Source organism: Palaemon carinicauda, chromosome 2 (assembly GCF_036898095.1).
Source record: "Palaemon carinicauda isolate YSFRI2023 chromosome 2, ASM3689809v2, whole genome shotgun sequence".
Lineage (NCBI taxonomy): Eukaryota > Metazoa > Arthropoda > Malacostraca > Decapoda > Palaemonidae > Palaemon > Palaemon carinicauda.
The window spans coordinates 48,417,387-48,437,293 of record NC_090726.1 but is presented as its reverse complement, the minus strand read 5'-3'; the positions used below and the strand labels follow the sequence as shown (position 1 = coordinate 48,437,293).

At 35.9% G+C, this 19,907-nt stretch overlaps 1 protein-coding gene across 1 annotated transcript in view; it reads left to right on the top strand.

Moving 5' to 3' along the window:
• The first annotated feature begins 17,247 nt into the window (after positions 1 to 17,247).
• LOC137624720 (zinc finger protein SNAI2-like) overlaps positions 17,248 to 19,907 on the top strand; it is a 14,340-nt gene continuing 11,680 nt past the window's right edge. Inside the window, exon 1 of the mRNA XM_068355673.1 lies at positions 17,248 to 18,601. Coding sequence (XP_068211774.1) covers positions 18,033 to 18,601 — 569 coding nt within the window. The 5' untranslated portion in view covers positions 17,248 to 18,032. The remainder of the gene's footprint in view (positions 18,602 to 19,907) is intronic.

Here is a 19,907-nt window from a genome sequence, read left to right as displayed (position 1 = left end):
TGGAAGACAAGTGTTGTAGGTGGACCTTGTAGGCCACGGTCTAGGGACATACCTAGACCGTGCTGCAGGCAATACTCAATTTCTATCAGTGCCTGCAACCTCACCATCCTTATGAGCAAGTGATAGGGGCTTTGGGATGAGACTATAGGACATTACCTGGCCCTCCCTGGTCCTACCTTGTTGGTGAGTGGTCTGGGGTGCTGTCATATGTATATATGATCAGTCTCTGGGACTATGTTCTGCCCTTTGCCTCTACACTTCGTGAGCGACCTTTAAACCATCTTTAATTTCATGAGGTATCATACGTTTAAAGGTCGCTCATGAATGACAGAGGCAAGGGAGAGTGACATTGCCCTACCAATCAGGACAATGCCCCCAGAGACAGACTATATAGTATATGATCAGCACCCAAGCCTCCTCTCCACCCAAGCTAGGACAAGGGAGGGCCAGGCAGTGGCTGCTGATGACTCAGCAGATAGACCTATAGGCTCCCCCAAAACCCCCAACCTTAGCTCACAAGGATGGTAAGGTTGCAGACACTAATGGCACTAACGAGTTTGAGCGGGACTCGAACCCCCGACTGGCGATCACCAGGCAGAGACGTTACCAATCAGGCCACAACAACGATTGTCAACCGTAGCTATTTTCTCTCAAATATGTTTTACCCAAAAGTGAAAGTCATTAAATTCGCCACTAGATTTTACAATACTAGGACTAAAAATATCCTAAAATAAGCAAGTTCTATACTAGATTTTACAATACTAGGACTAAAAATATCCTAAAGTAAGCAAGTTCTATACTAGATTTTACAATACTAGGACTAAAAATATCCTAAAATAAGCAAGTTCTATCGGTGCTAAGACCAGCTTGAATAATGTCGATAGAGCTGTAAATAACTGCATATTTTTTCAAGAGACTTTTGTGAAGCATTCTGCTACCTAAGTTAATTTAAATTAAGGAATGAATTCATTTTTCATTAATATTAATATGTGGCCGACTATGGGCGTGTGAATAGCCGAAAATCCCAATTATTATTATTATTATTATTATTATTATTATTATTATTATTATCATTATTACTTTCTAAGCTACAACCCCAGTTGGAAAAGCAGGAGGCTATAAAACCACGGGCTCCAACAGGGAAAATAGCCCGGTGAGGAAAGGAACTAAGAAAATAAACTACGGGAGAAATAATGAACAATATAAAATATATTAAGAACAGTAACAATATTAAAATAGGTCTTCCATTTATAGACTATAAATACTTATAAAAAGTGAGAGGGAGAGAAATAAGATAGAAAAGTGAGCCCAAGCGTACCCTCAAGCAAGAGAACTCTACCACAAGACAGTGGAATACCATGGTATAGAGGCTATGGCACTATCCAAGATTGAAGAACAATGGTATAGATTGTCAAAATGGAGATGGATGGGGCATAGTTTAAGGAGGGGAGATAGAGTTAGTCCAAGCGTACCCTCAAGCAAGAGAACTCTACCACAAGACAGTGGAATACCATGGTATAGAGGCTATGGCACTATCCAAGATTAAAGAACAATGGTATAGATTGTCAAAATGGAGATGGATGGGGCATATTTTAAGGAGGGGAGATAGAGTTAGTCCAGCATGTACCTGAACGGAAGACCAAGAGAAGCGTGGCTGATGACAATATGACAGTGTAGAGGAAGGTTGGATCTGAGACTTGGGTTGAGCTCAGAGAGATGGCAGAGACATGTAGCGAGAATACAATGAGGCCCTGTGCCTCCTGCGGGTACCAGATGATTAAGATAAGATCTAATAAGGTTAGTTCATAAAATGTCTCAAAGGTTTGCTTATAATTGCTATAAAATCTATAGTATGTTGTGGGTAATGTGTCTATACGGTTAGGGGTACTTGCTTCTACACAAAGAAAATAATAAATCAATAAAGAGCATATGAATAAAATGACATATTTAGTAATTGTATTTGCGTGTTTTCTGAACCTTTAAATACAGTCAGAATTTGCTATTTCACTTTCAACCAATCAGTGTTTCAATTTTCTTTTCTCATTCGCATTTATGAATATGCAAAGCCATATGAATGAAATGACATATTTAGTAATTATATTTGGGTGTTTTCTGAACCTTTAAATTAAGTCAGAATTTGCTATTTCACTTTTAACCAATCAGGGTTTCAATTTTTTTTCTCATTAGCAATTTTGAATATAAAAAGCCAGGCAGTTTTTGATTGACAATGATCAGAAAGTGACTTATGAATAATAATAATAATAATAATAATAATAATAATAATAATAATAATAATAATAAAAAACAAAAAAATCAGGTAGGTCTAGCACTGGGGGGCAGCGCAAGGCCTATGAATTTCAAAATAATTTCTCCAAAATCCTTTTGGGGCATTCTTTAGGTCGACAAAAGCCACTCACCACTTGAGTTCTGCTCAACGGGAGAACTAACACATTAATGAGCTTCTAATTCTGTTACCTTGACGACCTCCTGGACAGATTTTTTTTTTGCTTTTTATTACCTGGCAAAACAACCTTAAGAGCACTTAGACCAATAGGCCTATCTGTTAACACCCTGAAAGCTTCAAACTTACAGCATAGTATTTAGAATCTCCAACTAAAATAGGGTTGCAGCCTGGCTATTACTAATAATAATACATTAAATTAAATTTCTATTTCAGAAGTAAAAAACTATTACTTGCATTCAATTTCAATAGGCAATAAAATTACGAAATTTCACAGGCATTTCATTCATTCCTCAAGTTGTGCAATGATAGTTATATACATGATCAGTACCACCCTGGTGTATAGGTATATGTAGACCTTAAGCATACATATAAACAGAGAGAGAGAGAGAGAGAGAGAGAGAGAGAGAGAGAGAGAGAGAGAGAGAGAGAGAGAGAGAGAGAGAGACTGTTTACGAGAGCACGGAGACTCTTGTCCTTGCGTCTTGGTTTAGTAGTGGGACAACTGTCTAGTCTGAAGCCCTAGCCTAGTTGGCATACATCCATGCTCTATTTATTGCACTTTTTTTTCCCCCTCAGATACCTCTAACGTAGACATTTGCCAATGCAATTGAATATTTTCCACTGTTTGTCTTTCATTTGGGATACGTTTGATCGACAGTATTCGTTGAGCTATAAAAACAAAGGTTTAGTTATATTCAACCCAAGTCAGCTCTCTGTAACACTTGAGAAACGTGGACCGCTTGGTTTTTATGGCTTCATAATTTACTGTAGGGAATACTCAGTAAATGCTTGATTTTAGCATTTCTCGCTAGAAAACTTAGCCTAAGTTGCAATGCAAGATACACCATGAACGGAGGGATGAGAATGTTGAAGGGAACTTTACTTTAAGCAGATTTGAATAGTTTAAGTTAACTTCTAAAAAGCCTCTGTATGTGTTTAATCACTTGCTGGTTATTTCATAGCTAATTAGAAAATATAATTTGATCTTTTCAGCAGCTTTTCTTTACACATAACTATAAAAAAAACCCTTTTCTAATCCTTCCTCGTTTAAATTTCACACCTTACTCAAAGGTCTACACTTTGTGCTTGCCTTCGATCAGTAAATAAATTAAAACATTGCACAAATAAGTAGTTTCAACACTGTTACAGTAGTTATAGCATTTGCAAGTTAAACCCTTCCTATTACAAGAAACTTCTTTATTGCAAAGAACATAGTTATAATTTCGCTAAAGTTGTATACACTGGCTCGGCCTAAACTTTTGCCAACCTTTAAAATGGCCAGGTATCAACGTAAGAATCGAATAATGATAAAAGGGAAGAAATTAGGAAAAGAAGTCATTTGATATTCAATATTTTTAATCTATCTTTACTCTTCTTTCTTTGTTTCTCTCATGGAACCTTATTTACTGAATTTCACTAAGACGACTTCACTCTGTCCTTAGTAAAGCACACTTATTACCTTTATCTTATAATCATATATATATATATATATATATATATATATATATATATATATGTGTGTGTGTGTGTGTGTGTGTGTGTGTATGTGTGTGTGTGTGTGTTTGTGTGTGTTTATGTGTATATACAGTATATACATTTACGTAAATGCTAAGCCGGTCTGGGAAATGTTTGGTTTTGAGAATGTAACTTGATGGTAGGAGCTTAACATTCGTAAGAAAATGTAGGCATATAGGCCTACTCCCTTTTCTATCTATATCCGTTATCGCTTAAATGTGTACCTCTAAAAGGGGCTTAATTTACAGCTTAAAGCATGTAACATCTGCCCATATAATTCTTTCTAGAAAGCAGAGAAGAGGAAGAAATAAAGCAAGAGAAAAACAACTCAAAAGAAATAGAACGGGAGAAATCTGTCCTCAATTTGCTTTCGGCTACTGACTCTTCCTTGATTCCTTATGCATCTCTGCCAGATACTCTCTTCTCCTCTCACAAAGTCTAGATTCTATAATACACATATGTTTATAAACATATTGAAATGTGTCTGATTATACAACAACAACAAATACAGCCGGTTATAGTCCACTGCAGATCAAAGACCTCAGACATGTTCTTATTCATGTCGTGGTGGTGATATGGCCACTGCGGATTGATGATGGTGGGAGAATTTGGTCTGCTCGCTCACAACAAACCAACATAGTAAGGATGGTCCCGTGGACCTGTCTAGACAGTCTAGTACAGCTTTGCTGATCATGGTGATGCACAAAACCTTTCACCACGTCAAAGGATACGAATAAAAGTATTTATAACATCTAGGGACTCATTCTGTTATTCTGAATGTACGTCTATTATCTGTCATCCTCATATATATATATATATATATATATATATATATATATATATATATATATATATATATATATATATATATATATATATATATATATATATATATATATATATTCATATATATATATACATATATACAGTATATATATATATATATATATATATATATATATATATATATATATATATATATATATATATATATATATATATATATTCATAGCTTGTTCTTCATACATTTTAGAGACTAGTATTTAAACATGAAAATTCATTCTAAAAACAAATATTTACATAAGTTATATGACTATTTCAGAGCACTGCAAGACCTTAAATGCATTGCAAATACATTGCGAAATGTCTTCTTGGATAACGGAGGCCCACAACAGGTGATAGGTAGCAACGTCGCACACCAGAAAGGGAATCCCAGTGAATGAGAGAGATTCTCCTTAGCCATGACGCGTCAGGGTAGATATAGTCGAGGTTTCTCAGAGGACTGAGAATTTGAGACCCTTGATTCAATGCATATTTCACCTCTGGTAAAGGTTTCTACGAAGGGAAATGCCTTTTTGTGTTGGTGGAAGTTGGAAGTTTTTCCTTGTGTAGTGGTGGAAATTGGAAGCTTTGCCTTATGTGTTGGTGGAAGTTTTGCCTTATTTTGTTGGTGGAAGTTGGAAGCTCTGCCTTTTGTGTTGGTTGAAGTTGGAAGTTATACTTTTATGTTGGTGGAAGTTTTGCCTTTTGTGTTGGTTGAAGTTGGAAGTTTTGCCTTTTGTGTTGGTGGAAGGTGGAAGTTTTGACTTTTGCGTTGGTGGAAGTTGAAAGTTTTGCCTTTTGTGTTGGTTGAAGTTGGAAGTTTTGACTTTTGTGTTGGTGGAAGTTTTGCCTTATTTTGTTGGTGGAAGTTGGAAGTTCTGCCCTTTGTGTTGGTGGAAGTTAGAAGTTTTGCCTTTCGTGTTGATGGAAGTTGGAAGTTTTGCCTTTTGTGTTGGTTGAAGTTGGAAATTCTGCCTTTTGTGTTGGTTGAAGTTGGAAGTTTTGGGTTGGTGGAAGTTGGAAGTTTTGCCTTTTGGATTGGTGGAAGTTGGAAGTTTTGCCTTTTGCGTTGGTTGAAGTTGGAAGTTTTGCCTTTTGTGTTGGTTGAAGTTGGAAGTTTTGCCTTTTGTGTTGGTTGAAGTTGGAAGTTTTGCCTTTTGTGTTGGTTGAAGTTGGAAGTTTTGCCTTTTGTGTTGGTTGAAGTTGGAAGTTTTGCCTTTTGTGTTGGTTGAAGTTGGAAGTTTTGCCTTTTGTGTTGGTTGAAGTTGGAAGTTTTGCCTTTTGTGTTGGTTGAAGTTGGAAGTTTTGCCTTTTGTGTTGGTGGAAGTTTTGCCTTATTTTGTTGGTGGAAGTTGGAGGTTTTTACTTTTGTGTTGGTTGAAGTTTTGCCTTTTGGGTTGGTGGAAGTTGGAAGTTTTGCCTTTTGGATTGGTGGAAGTTGGAAGTTTTGCCTTTTGCGTTGGTTGAAGTTGGAAGTTTTGCCTTTTGTGTTGGTTGAAGTTGGAAGTTTTGCCTTTTGTGTTGGTTGAAGTTGGAAGTTTTGCCTTTTGTGTTGGTTGAAGTTGGAAGTTTAGAGTTGGTGGAAGTTTTGCCTTATCTTGTTGATGGAAGTTGGAAGTTTTGACTTTAGTGTTGGTGGAAGTAGGAAGTTTTGACTTTTGAGTGGGTGGAAGTTGGAAGTTTTGACTTTTGTGTTGGTGGAAGTTTTGCCTTATTTTGCTGGTATAAGTTGGAAGTTTTGCCTTATTTTGCTGGCAGAAGTTGGAAGTTCTGCCCTTTATGTTGGTGGAAGTTAGAAATTTTGCCTTTTGTGCTGGTGGAAATTGGAAGTTTTCTCTTGTGTGTTGGTGGAAGTTTAAAGTTCTTCTTAACCTTAGGTAACGAACCACCAGGAGGCCCCATTTTTTTCCCCCTCCCGAGGGCGAAGCGTCACGCACAGACCCGTGGCGAGGGGCCAAAATGACGCCTGGCCCTCAGCCAAGAGACTTCGAAGTCGCCTCCATTGCCCACCTGTCTATGCGCACGCGCACGCCAGCAAAAAAACAGAAGAGGGGCGATCAGCAAGTATACACACACACATACAGAGGCAAACAGCAACCTTACGTACCACCTGTCTTCGAAGCTTCATGCCAGAGGAACGTGGAGCAGCCTTGCTTGGCCTCCAACACGGGAGATCTTAAATCGGCGAATGCAATCACGCCCACGAAGATATGGGCTGAGCGTAAACAAGGCGGCCCACCTGTTCATGCCAATCCCTACCTGAAGTTCTTCCTTCGTCGGGAAAAAAAAGACTTGTAAAAAGTTTCTTGGTCTTAAAGCAAGATATTATTTTCTCCCATAAAACAATTAAATAATTACTGCAGACGTTTCTAGAGATGCACTTTTTATCTATTATATTTGAAAGACTTTGATCCTACGCAAAATTTGTTTCCTTTTAAGAGGCGCTCTCTAGACTTGTAATTCGAGTGAAGATCATATCAAATAGATTGAGAGAAGAATTACAATCTACATATTCTTCTTGACATAAGTATAAAAGGATAACTATACCATACATCAGATTGGCCGATTAAATTGATAAAGCTTTATTGTAGGTATAACAGTTAGCTTGCAATCAAATCTAAATATTTTGATTGAAAAGTATTTATTTACATATTATTATTATTATTATTATTATTATTATTACTATCACTAGCCAAGCTACAACCCTAGTTGGAAAAGCAAGATGCTATAAGCCCAAGGGCTCCAATAGGGAAAAATAGCCCAGTAAGGAAAGGAAATAAGGAAATAAATAAGTGATGAGAACAAGTTAATAATAAATCATTCTAAAACAGTAACAACGTCAAAACAGATATGTCCTATATAAACTATTAACAGCATCAAAAACATACAAATTTAGAGTTGAAATTAAGAAATTTAGAATTGAAATTAAGAAAATTCTCCCCACGACAGCGTTCAAATTTGCTTTAGAAAGAATAGCGATAAAAATCTGCTTAAGAAAGAATAGAAATTAAAGATTACTTTAGAAAGAATCGTCATCATCATCTCCTATGCCTATTGACGCAAAGGGCCTCGGTTAGATTCAGCCACTCGTCTCTATCTTAAACTTTCAAATCAATACTTCTCCATTTATCATCTCCTACTTTACGCTTCATAGTCCTCAGCCATGTAGGACTGGGTCTTCCAACTTTTCTAGTGCCTTGTGGAGCCCAGTTGAAAGTTTTGGGGAAGAAATCACTTGTATTAGGGATTTGAATCTGCTTTAGAAATAATAGATTTAAAATCTGCTTGAGAAAGAAAACAGATTCGAGTTTGGTTTAGTCGAAAATATGCATGATTTCTATATGAATTTTTTTGCTGATAAAATGATATATATATATATATATATATATATATATATATATATATATATGTGTGTGTGTGTATGTATATGAGTGTGTATATATATATATATATATATATATATATATATATATAAAATATATATACATATATATATAAGTAAAATATATAAATGAAATATATATATACATATATATATGCATATGTATATATATATATATATATATATATATATATATATATATATACACAAACACACACACATACATATATATACATATATATATATATATATATATATATATATATATATATATATATATATATATATATATATATATATATGCGTGTATATATATATATATATATATATATATATATATATATATATACACACACTCATATATATATATATATATATATATATATATATATATATATATATATATATATACACACATATACATATATAGCAGAGCAGTTTACTATATCTCAGCAGTAATAGAACAAAAGGAGACGATCTACATGGATAATTATTATGAAATCGAAGGGAATAGAGTAACAACTCTCACCTGATAAACGACATGTACGTTGACTAATAATGTCTTTCGTTCGCGTTGCCAGCCAAGGCGTGATCAAAGGAAAGCAGCGGAAACACGTTGGGACCACATGAATTTTATTAAGGCGTATGCAGATGCTCCCACTTCTTAGTAAAGATATTCATACGTACACACACACACATATATATATATATATATGTATATATATATATATATATATATATATATATATATATATATATATATATATATACACACACATATATATATATACATATATATATATATATAATATATATATATATATAATATATATATATATATATATGCAAAAGCCAGTAAGAAATATTTTTATAAATTTTTTTTTATTGTACCCTGAAGAAGTGTATTAAAAATGCACGAAAGCGCTTGGTACTGAAGCTTTTTATTATTTCCTACAGGCTTTTGCGTATACCAAGTTACGTGATCCTTGTGGCAGTAAAGCATATATATATATATGTGTGTATATATATATATATATATATATATATACATATATATAATATTATTATTATTATTATTACTTGCTAAGCTGCAACCCTAGTTGGAAAAGCAGGATGCTATAAGCCCAAGGACAACAACAGGGAAAATAGCTCAGTGAGGAAAGGGAACAAGGAAAAATAAAATATATTAAGAATAGCAACTATATTAAAATAAATATCACTTTATAAACTATAAAAACTTTAACAAAACAAGAGGAAGAGAAATAAGATATAAGATAGAACAGTGTGCCCTAGAGTACCCTCAAGCAAGAGAACTCTAACTTAAGATAGTGGAAGACCATGGTACAAAGGCTACGGCACTACCCACGATTAGAGAACAATGGTTTGATTTTGGAGTGTCCTTCTCCTAGAAGAGCTGCTGACCATAGCTAAAGAGTCTCTTCTACCCTTACCAACAGGAAAGTAGCCACTGAACAATTACAGTGCAGCAAGAAGAATTGTTTGGTAATCTCAGTGTTGTCAGGTGTATGAGGACAGAAGAGAATATGTAAAGAATAGGCCAGACTATTAGGTGTGTGAGTGTATAGGCAAAGAGAAAATAAACCGTAACCAGAGAGAAGGATCCAATGTAGTACTGTACTATCTGGCCAGTCAAAAGACCCCATAACTCTCTAGTGGTAGTATCTCAAAGGGTGGCTGGTGCCCTGGCCAACCTACTACCTACTATATATATATATATATATATATATATATATATATATACATATTTATATGTATATATATTTATATATATATATATATATATATATATACATATTTATATGTATATATATATATATATATATATATATATATATATATACATATATATATACTGTATATAGTCAGAAACTTGCTCTTTAATATATAGGGGCTATATTATCAAGAACTGCTTCCCATAAAATGGGATGGCACCGGAAGATGTTATATTAGCTTTCCTTTCACAGCAAGTCTATGGGATGAGAATTTTCTCTCCATACCCACGACTACTGAGAGAGAGAGAGAGAGAGAGAGAGAGAGAGAGAGAGAGATATGTGATTCCACAAAGGAAATACCTCATCAGTGGCGTCACAGAATTTCCCTTTCTTAATGTCGTGATATTATTATTATTATTATTATTATTATTATTATTATTATTATTATTATTATTATTATCCAAGCTACGACCCTAATTGGAAAAGCAAGATGCTATAAGCCCAGGGGCTCCAATAGGGAAAAATAGCCCAGTGAAGCCCAGGGGCTCCAATAGGGAAAAATAGCCCAGTGAGGAAAGGAAATAAGGAAATAAATAACTGAAGAGAACAAATTAACAATAAATCATTCTAAAAAAAGTAATGTCAAAAGAGATTTGTCATATATAAACTATTAACAACGTCAAAAACAAATATGTCATATATAAACTATAAAAAGACTCATGTCCGCCTGGTCAACAAAAAAAGCATTTGCTCCAACTTTGAACTTTTGAAGTTCTACTGATTCAACAACCCGATTAGGAAGATCATTCCACAACTTGGTAACAGCTGGAATAAAACTTCTAGAGTACTGCGTAGTATTGAGTCTTATGATGGAGAAAAAATATTAATAGTGTGAATGATGGCTATACCCACGACATGATTTGAAGTACAAATTATTTAGTATATGACAATGGTATGGATGAATAATGTTCCTTTGATTGATTGATTGATTTAAAGTTTTCAGGCATCCTGACATTTAAGGTCATTGACGCCGGTAACATTTAATTTACGTATACAAAAATAAAAAATAAAATAAAATAAAAAATAAAAGAGTATTCAATTAAAATCATAAAAGTTGAATGTCATAAAAGTTAAATATTTTTCAGAAGACCTGCTTCTGAAATAAATCTAAAAATGCCACTTGCATGGTAGGACACATCATTTCCAAGAATCTTGGCAAGGATGAACCTGCCACCCTCACCTCGAGCCTTTGTCACTGAAGACATCTCAGTGACAAAGGATGATTGATATGATTTCAAATTAGTTTCATGTCTTAAATGTTTTTCTATACTTTGAATATTTTATATACTGATTTGTTCACTTTTTTTTTTTGGCAAGTGCAACACTTTAGATTTATGAAAGAAACAGAAAATAAAAAGTTAATAAAATAAGTAAATTAGAAGCAGTAGTTTGTTAAATTACAATATTCTTGTTTTTTCCTTCAAAGACAATGCAAACTATATTTTTATTATTGTTATCTTATTAATGGTAGAAGTAAAAATATATGGACCTAAAGTAAAGAATTCATGATTTCTATATTTAGTTCAGTATTGTATATACCGATTTTTTTTACATTTATCTATCAAGCGAAAAAATTTTAATTTATGGAAGAAAATAAACCAATAACACGTTACTTAAATAGATAAATAATAAGTATCAGTTTGATAAATAACAATAGCCTATTCTTTGTTTCCTTTCATGACAATGTGAACTGTATTTGTTATTCTTATCATATTAATAATAATATAAAATAAATAGAACCAAAAAGATTTATGATTTGGCATCAGCGATGATAGACCGTAATAGATATGGAGAGAAGAGGTTTGGTGGAAGAGGATGACTTTGATAGAAGGCATTGGAGAGGGCGCAGCAGGCGACCGACCCCTTATTGTAGGGATAACTGTGGGAAAGATGTTATTATTATTATCATTATTATTATCATCATTATTATTATTATTATTAACAAGCTAGATAGCTAAAACCCTAGTTGGAAAAGTACGATGCTATAAGCCCAGGGGATCCAACAGGGGAAAATAGCCCAGCGAGGAAAGGAAACGAGGAAAAATGAAATATTTCAAGAACAGTAACAATATTAAGATATATAATAGAGCGTAATAGATAGACATTGGCAAACGTTCAGGGTATGAATCAATTTAGAGATCGACATATTCAAGTAGGGTCGCATTGCACAGATCAAGTGGCGCTCTGAAATCACTACACTATTATTATTATTATTATCATCATTATTATTATTATTATTATTATTATTATCATTTGCTAAGCTACAGCCCTAGTTGGGAAAGCAGGATGCTATAAGCCCAAGGGCTCCTACAGGGGAAAATAGCCCAGCGAGGAAAGGAAATAAGGAAATAAACAACAAGAGAATTTCAAGAATAATAACAACATTGGAATAAATCTTTCACTATGACATACAGAAATTCCTTTCAGTACTAATATGTGATTATTATTATTATTATTATTATTAATTATTCTCGCTTTTGAGAGCTTACCCTCCGCATTGTATTCTTTTTTTTCTGGTAACGATGTAGTTTTGTTTTTCTGTTATCTGGTAACATTGCTTTAATAGCTTAAAAACGACAAACTTTGTTGCCCATAGACCCCAGGAGGTAACGAGGACTACCATTCCACCATTGGCCTTACAAGCACCTCCCCGAGGGTACGAGAGAGAGAGAGAGAGAGAGAGAGAGAGAGAGAGAGAGAGAGAGAGAGAGAGAGAGAGAGAGAGGTGGCATTACTGAGATATCTAAAACATGTATAATCAGACGAAATTAATAAATTATGCAGGAAACAGAATAGTCCCTAAAAGTACTACCTAGAGAGAGAGAGAGAGAGAGAGAGAGAGAGAGAGAGAGAGAGAGAGAGAGAGAGAGAGAGAGAGAGAGAGAGAGAGAGAGAAGTGGCATAACTGAGATATCGAAAACATGTATAATCAGGTGAAATTGATAATAGTCCCTAGAAGTACCACACAGAGAGAGAGAGAGAGAGAGAGAGAGAGAGAGAGAGAGAGAGAGAGAGAGAGAGAGAGAGAGAGAGAGAGATGGCATTACTAGGATATAAAAAACATGTATAATAATGCCTATAAAACTATATTAAAGAAAATGTACATAACGAAATCAGACGAAAGGGATAAACAACGTAGGAGACAGAATATTCCTTAGAAGTACTGCCCAGCCCAGAGAGAGAGAGAGAGAGAGAGAGAGAGAGAGAGAGAGAGAGAGAGAGATCGGAAATGTGTACGATCGTACCTAAAAATCTATATTACAGAAATGGAACATATGAACGAAATCAGACAAAAGGGATAAACAACGTAGGAGACAGAATAGCTCCTAGAAGTACTGCCCAGATGTTTAGAGAAAGAGATAGAGAGAGACAGTAAGACCTAGAAGTACTGCCCAGATGTTCAGAGAAAGAGACAGAGAGAGACGGTAAGACACAGACAGACAGACAGGAAGAAAAGGACGGGGGGAAAAAGGGTAGTGGGGGTACAGAGACGGGTAACTCGAGAACACGTTGGAGGTTCGAGCGAACGAGGAACCGCACGAAAAGTACGAAATAGGAGACGGGAATCAAGAAACAAGGGGGTTTTTAATGAATTTGGAAGCAACCACAGGGGGTCAGTGGGGTTAAGTTATGAAGAAATCTGTAATCCGTTGGAATAGGAAAGAGAGGATTAGTTTGGCATAACTACGTTATGTAAATTATTGGGTGAGATGCTTACAGGAGAATAGGATTATATATATATATATATATATATATATATATATATATATATATATATATATATATATATATATGTATGTATGTATGTATATATATATGTATATATATACTGTATATATATAATATATATATAATATACATATATATATATATATATATATATATATATACATATATATATATATATATATATATATATATAATATACATATATATAAATATGTATACTGTATATATATATATATATATATATATATATATATATATATATATATATATATATATATATATATATATATATATATATATTTCATTTATACGTCTCTTACCCGTACAGATGTTTCCTCAATATGGCACTACTCTTTTTTCTCAACACTAAATAACACCCCCCGAAGTGAATTGACTTTCAGGTACATACATCAGTTTTGGTTGTGAAACACTCAAGATTATTATTATTATTATTATTATTATTATCATTATTATTATTATTATCATTACTTGCTAAGCTACAACCCTAATTGGAAAAGCAGGATGCTATAAGCCCAAGGGCTCCAACAGGGGAAAATAGCCCAATAAGGAAAGGCTAGGATCGTTCTTAAAGGTAGAGGTATCCGGCTTCAGTTCCAGTTTCATATGAATAGATGCTCACCAGAACGTCAGCCTGGCAAACCCAAATCCCCCGATGTGGTGCCAAAACACAGCAGTGGCCTCCCCCAGTAAACAGCTTAAACTCGCGGTCCAGGGCTGGGATCGATATGCTGCCAGACGAATGCTAGGCGAATGCGTTACCAATGTAACTAGCCAGATGGCTAGTATCCTGGCTAGTACATTGCGTTTCTATTGAAACAATCAATGAATTATCAGAGGGAGATTTAGTCAACTTTGGTGAGTAATTGGTAATGATGTGAATATTAGGAAGCTAGCATCCTATAGTCCATTTCTTTTAGCGAGGCATATTTGCACCGACTCGCAGCGGTGCCCTTATAGCTCGGAAAAGTTTCCCGATCGTTGATTGGTTAGAATTATCTTGTCCAACCAATCAGCGATCAGGAAACTTTTCCGAGCTAGAAGGGCACCGCTGCGAGTCGGTGCAAATCTGCCTCGCTAAAAGGAATGGACTATAAAATCAAGTACTTTCTGAAGACCTTCTGGAGAGAGAGAGAGAGAGAGAGAGAGAGAGAGAGAGAGAGAGAGAGAGAGAGAGAGAGAGAGAGAGAGAGAGAGAGCTCCTAAGGTGTGTCAGAGTCAAATCAACTTGAAATGAAGAAATAACACAGGGATAAATGATTAATGAAAGCAGAAGAAATGCGTGAGACATTTGCCGGTAACAGAGGGTAAGAAGGAAGGGAGGAGAAACACAACAGGTGTGTGTGTGTGTGTGTGTGTGTGTGTGTGTGTGTGCGTGCGTTCGAAGGGTCTTGTATGTAAGCATCTTCATGACGTCAACAATTCTTATTAGTTAAAAGTACAAGGTTTAAATCTCTCTCTCTCTCTCTCTCTCTCTCTCTCTCTCTCTCTCTCTCTCCTTATCGCGTTTTTTAGTCTTCAATTGTATTATAAATAATAATCAAAATGATAATAATACTAGAAAATTATTGTAGTATTATCAACAATACTTTTATTGTGACCAAGTTGTGGAATGATCTTCCTGATCGGGTAGTTGAATCAGTTTATTAGCCAAGCTACAAACCCTAGTTGGAAAAGCAAGATGCTATAAACCCAAGGGCTCCTATAGGGAAAAATAGCCTAGTGAGGAAAGGAAATAAGGAAATAAATAAATGATGAGAATAAATTAACAATATATCATTATATAAACTATTAACAACGTCAAAAACAGATATGTCATATATGTCATATAGAAACTATAAAAAGATTCTGAAATATGTCTTTTTATAGTTTGTATATGAAATATATGTTTTAATGTTATTATTGTTTTTTTTTAAATATTTTATTTTAATTGTTCATTACTTCTTATATCGTTTATTTATTTCCTTATTTCCTTTCCTCACTGGGCCATTTTTCACTGTTAAAACCCTTGTGCTTATACTATCTTGCTTTTCCAACTAGGGATGTATCTTAGCTAATAATAATAATAGTAATAATAATAATAATAATAATATCAAAGGGTTTTTATGAGACAAGTTATCTCCTTACATCAAACAGAATTGAATTAATAGTTTCACTTATAAAATGTAAAGCAATGCTTTAAATTATAGCAATTGCTTTTAAACATATCAAAATTTGTAAACAAACAAATGAACAATGCCAGCTTGCCGTGTAGGTGACTCACTATATCCTATTGTAATTTATTAAGCTCATTTCTTTCAGAAACTGAATTGCATCTTTCGTTGTTTTATAAAGCAGTTCTGATGAGATAAGAGAATGTATACATTATTATACATATGACTAACATATACATATTTCCTTTAAGTAAGCTCGTCTTTCTATACAATTTCTTCTTGTTCACTATATTCTACTATAGTCCATTTCTTTTCGCGAGGCAGATTTGCACCGACTCGCAGCGGTGCCCTTTTAGCTCGGAAAAGTTTCCTGATCACTGATTGGTTAGAGTGATCTCGTCCAACCAGTCAGCGATCAGGAAACTTTTTTCCGAGCTAAAAGGGCACCGCTGCGAGTCGGTGCAAATCTCTCTCGCTAAAAGAAATTGACTATAGTGTACGCGATCCGTCAAAAATGTCTGCTAAATGTTTAGATAGATATGCCCATACACACACACACGCGCACACACACACACACACACACACACACACACACTCAAATTCAACCCTAACCATCCCATCTCCCTTTCCTCTCTGGGTACTCCCTCTCACCAGGGTATGACTACTCACGCTCCCCCATACCCACGGGACGGGGAGAGATTGTTTAGTTATACGTCTGGCAATTTCACTAAGCGTGACTAGATATATATATATATATATATATATATATATATATATATATATATATATATACATATATATATATGTGTGTGTGTGTTTGTGTGTACAGTCACTTGCTCTTTATTATATAGGGGAGGTTATGAAACTTTTTTTTCTCTAAAATAGTCATATTGAGCATATTGACCCCTTTGGCTTATAGCATCTTGCTTTTCCAACTAGGGTTGTAGCTTGGCTAATAATAATAATAATAATAATAATAATAATAATAATAATTCCGACACATTTCCAATGGATAACATTAAAACTTGCTCTTTACTCATTGACTAAAGTTTCACAGGTGTCAAAATACGGAACTTACAAAAGCAATTGCGATCTAAGTCCATTCGTAATATTCAAGAACGTGCCAGACGGAGTCTTTGGCAGCAAAATGGCTAAGTGCGCTCTCGTGCACGAGAGAGAGAGAGAGAGAGAGAGAGAGAGAGAGAGAGAGAGAGAGAGAGAGAGAGAGAGAGAGAGAGAGAGAGAGAGAGCATTTAAATCACAGCTTTTTGTTCTACGATGCTATTCTTGTGCAGTTCTTCTGAGCAGTTTTACCCTACATGACATTCCATCAGGCTATCAGTCGGCGCAGAGAACATCTGAGTAATTAAGCAATAAGACTTAATCTAAACATTGCTAATGTTCTGAACATTGCTAATGTTCTGAAAGGTAACAGCGTGCCTCTGAGAAGCTGCATTCAATCTGATTATAGAGTAAGGGCTCACACACACACAGGTGGCAGCAGATGCCTCCTCCGAGAGGAGAAGAAAATGGAAGGGTGTTTGATGCTGCAGACACAGTAGCTGAGAGATGGCGGTGGTTGGTAGTAGTGCCAATGAGGATGATGGTTGTGGTAGTGGTGGTGGTGGTAGGTAGCCTAAAATAGGTGTGGTTGTGTTCGCACGTGGCAGGGGGAGCGTCATGCCAACCACCGGCCGCCCGTTCTTCTTCCAACCCCCAGTGCCACTACTAACTCCGAGAGCCCAGCAAGTGTTCTTTAAGCGAAGGCATATTTCTCTCTCTATCTCTATCCTCTCTCTTCTCTCTTATGTCGGTGGCTGGACTTTTTGGACGAAGAGGGAAATATCTATGAGGGGATCGTCTCGGGAAGTTCGTTCTGAGAAGCACTTTGCACTTTAGCTGGAGTCTTGATTGCGAGAGAAGAGTTCGGAAGTTTTAAGGAAGTTTTAAGAGATTTACGTGAGGATACCCCTTTATTTCGAAGTTGTGCCTGTATAGGAGACCAGAAGAAAAGCAGAGAGATATATAAATGAAACAGTATTAACAACTACAACAACAACAACAACAACAATAAGCAATCCAGTGTTGTCAATTGATTAACTTGTGGCTTTTCATCATTGTGTTCCGATTGTGTTGTGCCTCTACCTCTCGCAGGTATGGGAGAGGCAAGAGTGGTGTACACGGTTGGAGCGGGAGCTTCTGGCACGCCCGTCCAAGGATCAGCCATCCAAGCTCCTCCTCCACCACCACCGCCGCCCATGTACATGGGCGAAGGAGGGAATGGGCCGCCCATGTCGCCTCCTGAAGGAGAGACACCCTGGCCACCTTCTCCAGCTGGACCCCACGACTCCTTGACTCTGTTGGCAGACATCGCCCTCGTGTACGCCGACAAGCCCTGGCTGGCCGCCCTCAGACCCGAGGACCTGCCCGTTCACTACAGCACACCGACGCCTACGCCCGCGCCTACGCCCCAGAGGGAGTCTAGCACCCCGGTGTTAGAATTAGATGCTCACACGACCATCATTACAGTAGCCCCTCAGCATGATCAGCCCTTAAACTTGAGCACCAGTCCCCCTCGAAGTCCTATTCTACAGGCGCCTACCCCGCCTTCAACGCCCCCGCCGCCCGAGACTTCGTCTGCCTCATCTTCTAGTACCAGGGACGCCCACGTTTGCCCAGAATGCGGGAGGACTTACTCTACGTCTTCCAACCTAGCAAGACACAGGTAAGATAAGATATTTGCCATTTTGTACACGGAAAAAAGTTCTCTGTCTATCCTCATATTTCATCAAAATCTCGATATTTGTTCTGCTTTATTAAATGCCAATATAAAGGATGCTTATACTATATAAGGAAATGGTTCCATACTTTTCATTCTATAAGAATTTAATCGCAAAACCATTACGTCACTTCTGAGAAGACGCAATTACCGTCAAACGCAGTATGCCAAAAGAATTTTTTGTTATTATTCGACTCTTAAATATAGCTTTATGCCCCTTGTGAAACGAAGACAATTCCAAGGGGATTTGCGCTCATCTAAAACAAACACATAAAAATCGGTAAAGCCGGATTTAACTTAAGGAATAAAACCCTCAGCCTTACAGACAAACACACATAAACACGCACGCTCGCGTGCCCACGGTGAGAGGACGATAATTATTTATAGGTACAAACATTGGGGTGGGCGAAGTTTTAAAGGGCCCAAGTACAGGAGGGGAAGTCAACCCAGAAGTCCTCTTAACGGGAGGGGGCCAGGAAGGATAAGGGAATCCGTCTAGGGGATGGTCTAGGGGAAACTATCTCGGAGATGGGTCTAGGGCTAGGGAAGATTACAGTCTAGGGGAAGGTACTCTCCGCATCTTCTTTCTTCCTTTTTTCTACTTCTTCTTCCCCAGATGCCAAGGAAGATTCCTTAACTACTTAGTTTCCTGTGTTTAAAGGTAGGAAGGCAGGAAGGAAGGTAAGAGGGGAGGATTCCTCTCGAGTGAGCAGCATTAACACGTGCGACGCCTGGTGGTTCACACACCAAACATCACATCTGTTGAGGAAACTCACTCCCGTCTTTAGCAGAATGTTTACGCTTGGTAATATACGATTCTTCGGTGGATTTTACTGTTTTAGTGGTTTATAGTAATCGAATAAGACTTTTGTTTATCTTTAATTGCATTCTACGTTCGTTTTTCTCACTTGATTATATTGATAGTTTTCCATACTTCCGAGTTATCTTTTTATGATAGTTCATTTATTCGTATATGATATAAGTGGGTTTTACAATATTTCTGGTTTCTTTGCATTATTACTCTTTCGCTTCTTTTTTTTATCTTTATTCCATTGTTATATTTATCGTAATTTGCTTATTACGAAGTTACTTTGGCTTTACATCAGTGTTAATTTTTCCATATTTGACTTTAATTAATATGCTAAAAATGAGATTAAAATTGATAAAAACAACGAAGAAGATATTACGATAGAATTAACAGCTTATAACTTTCAAGATTATAAAAATTATAAAAAATCCACTGTACATATTT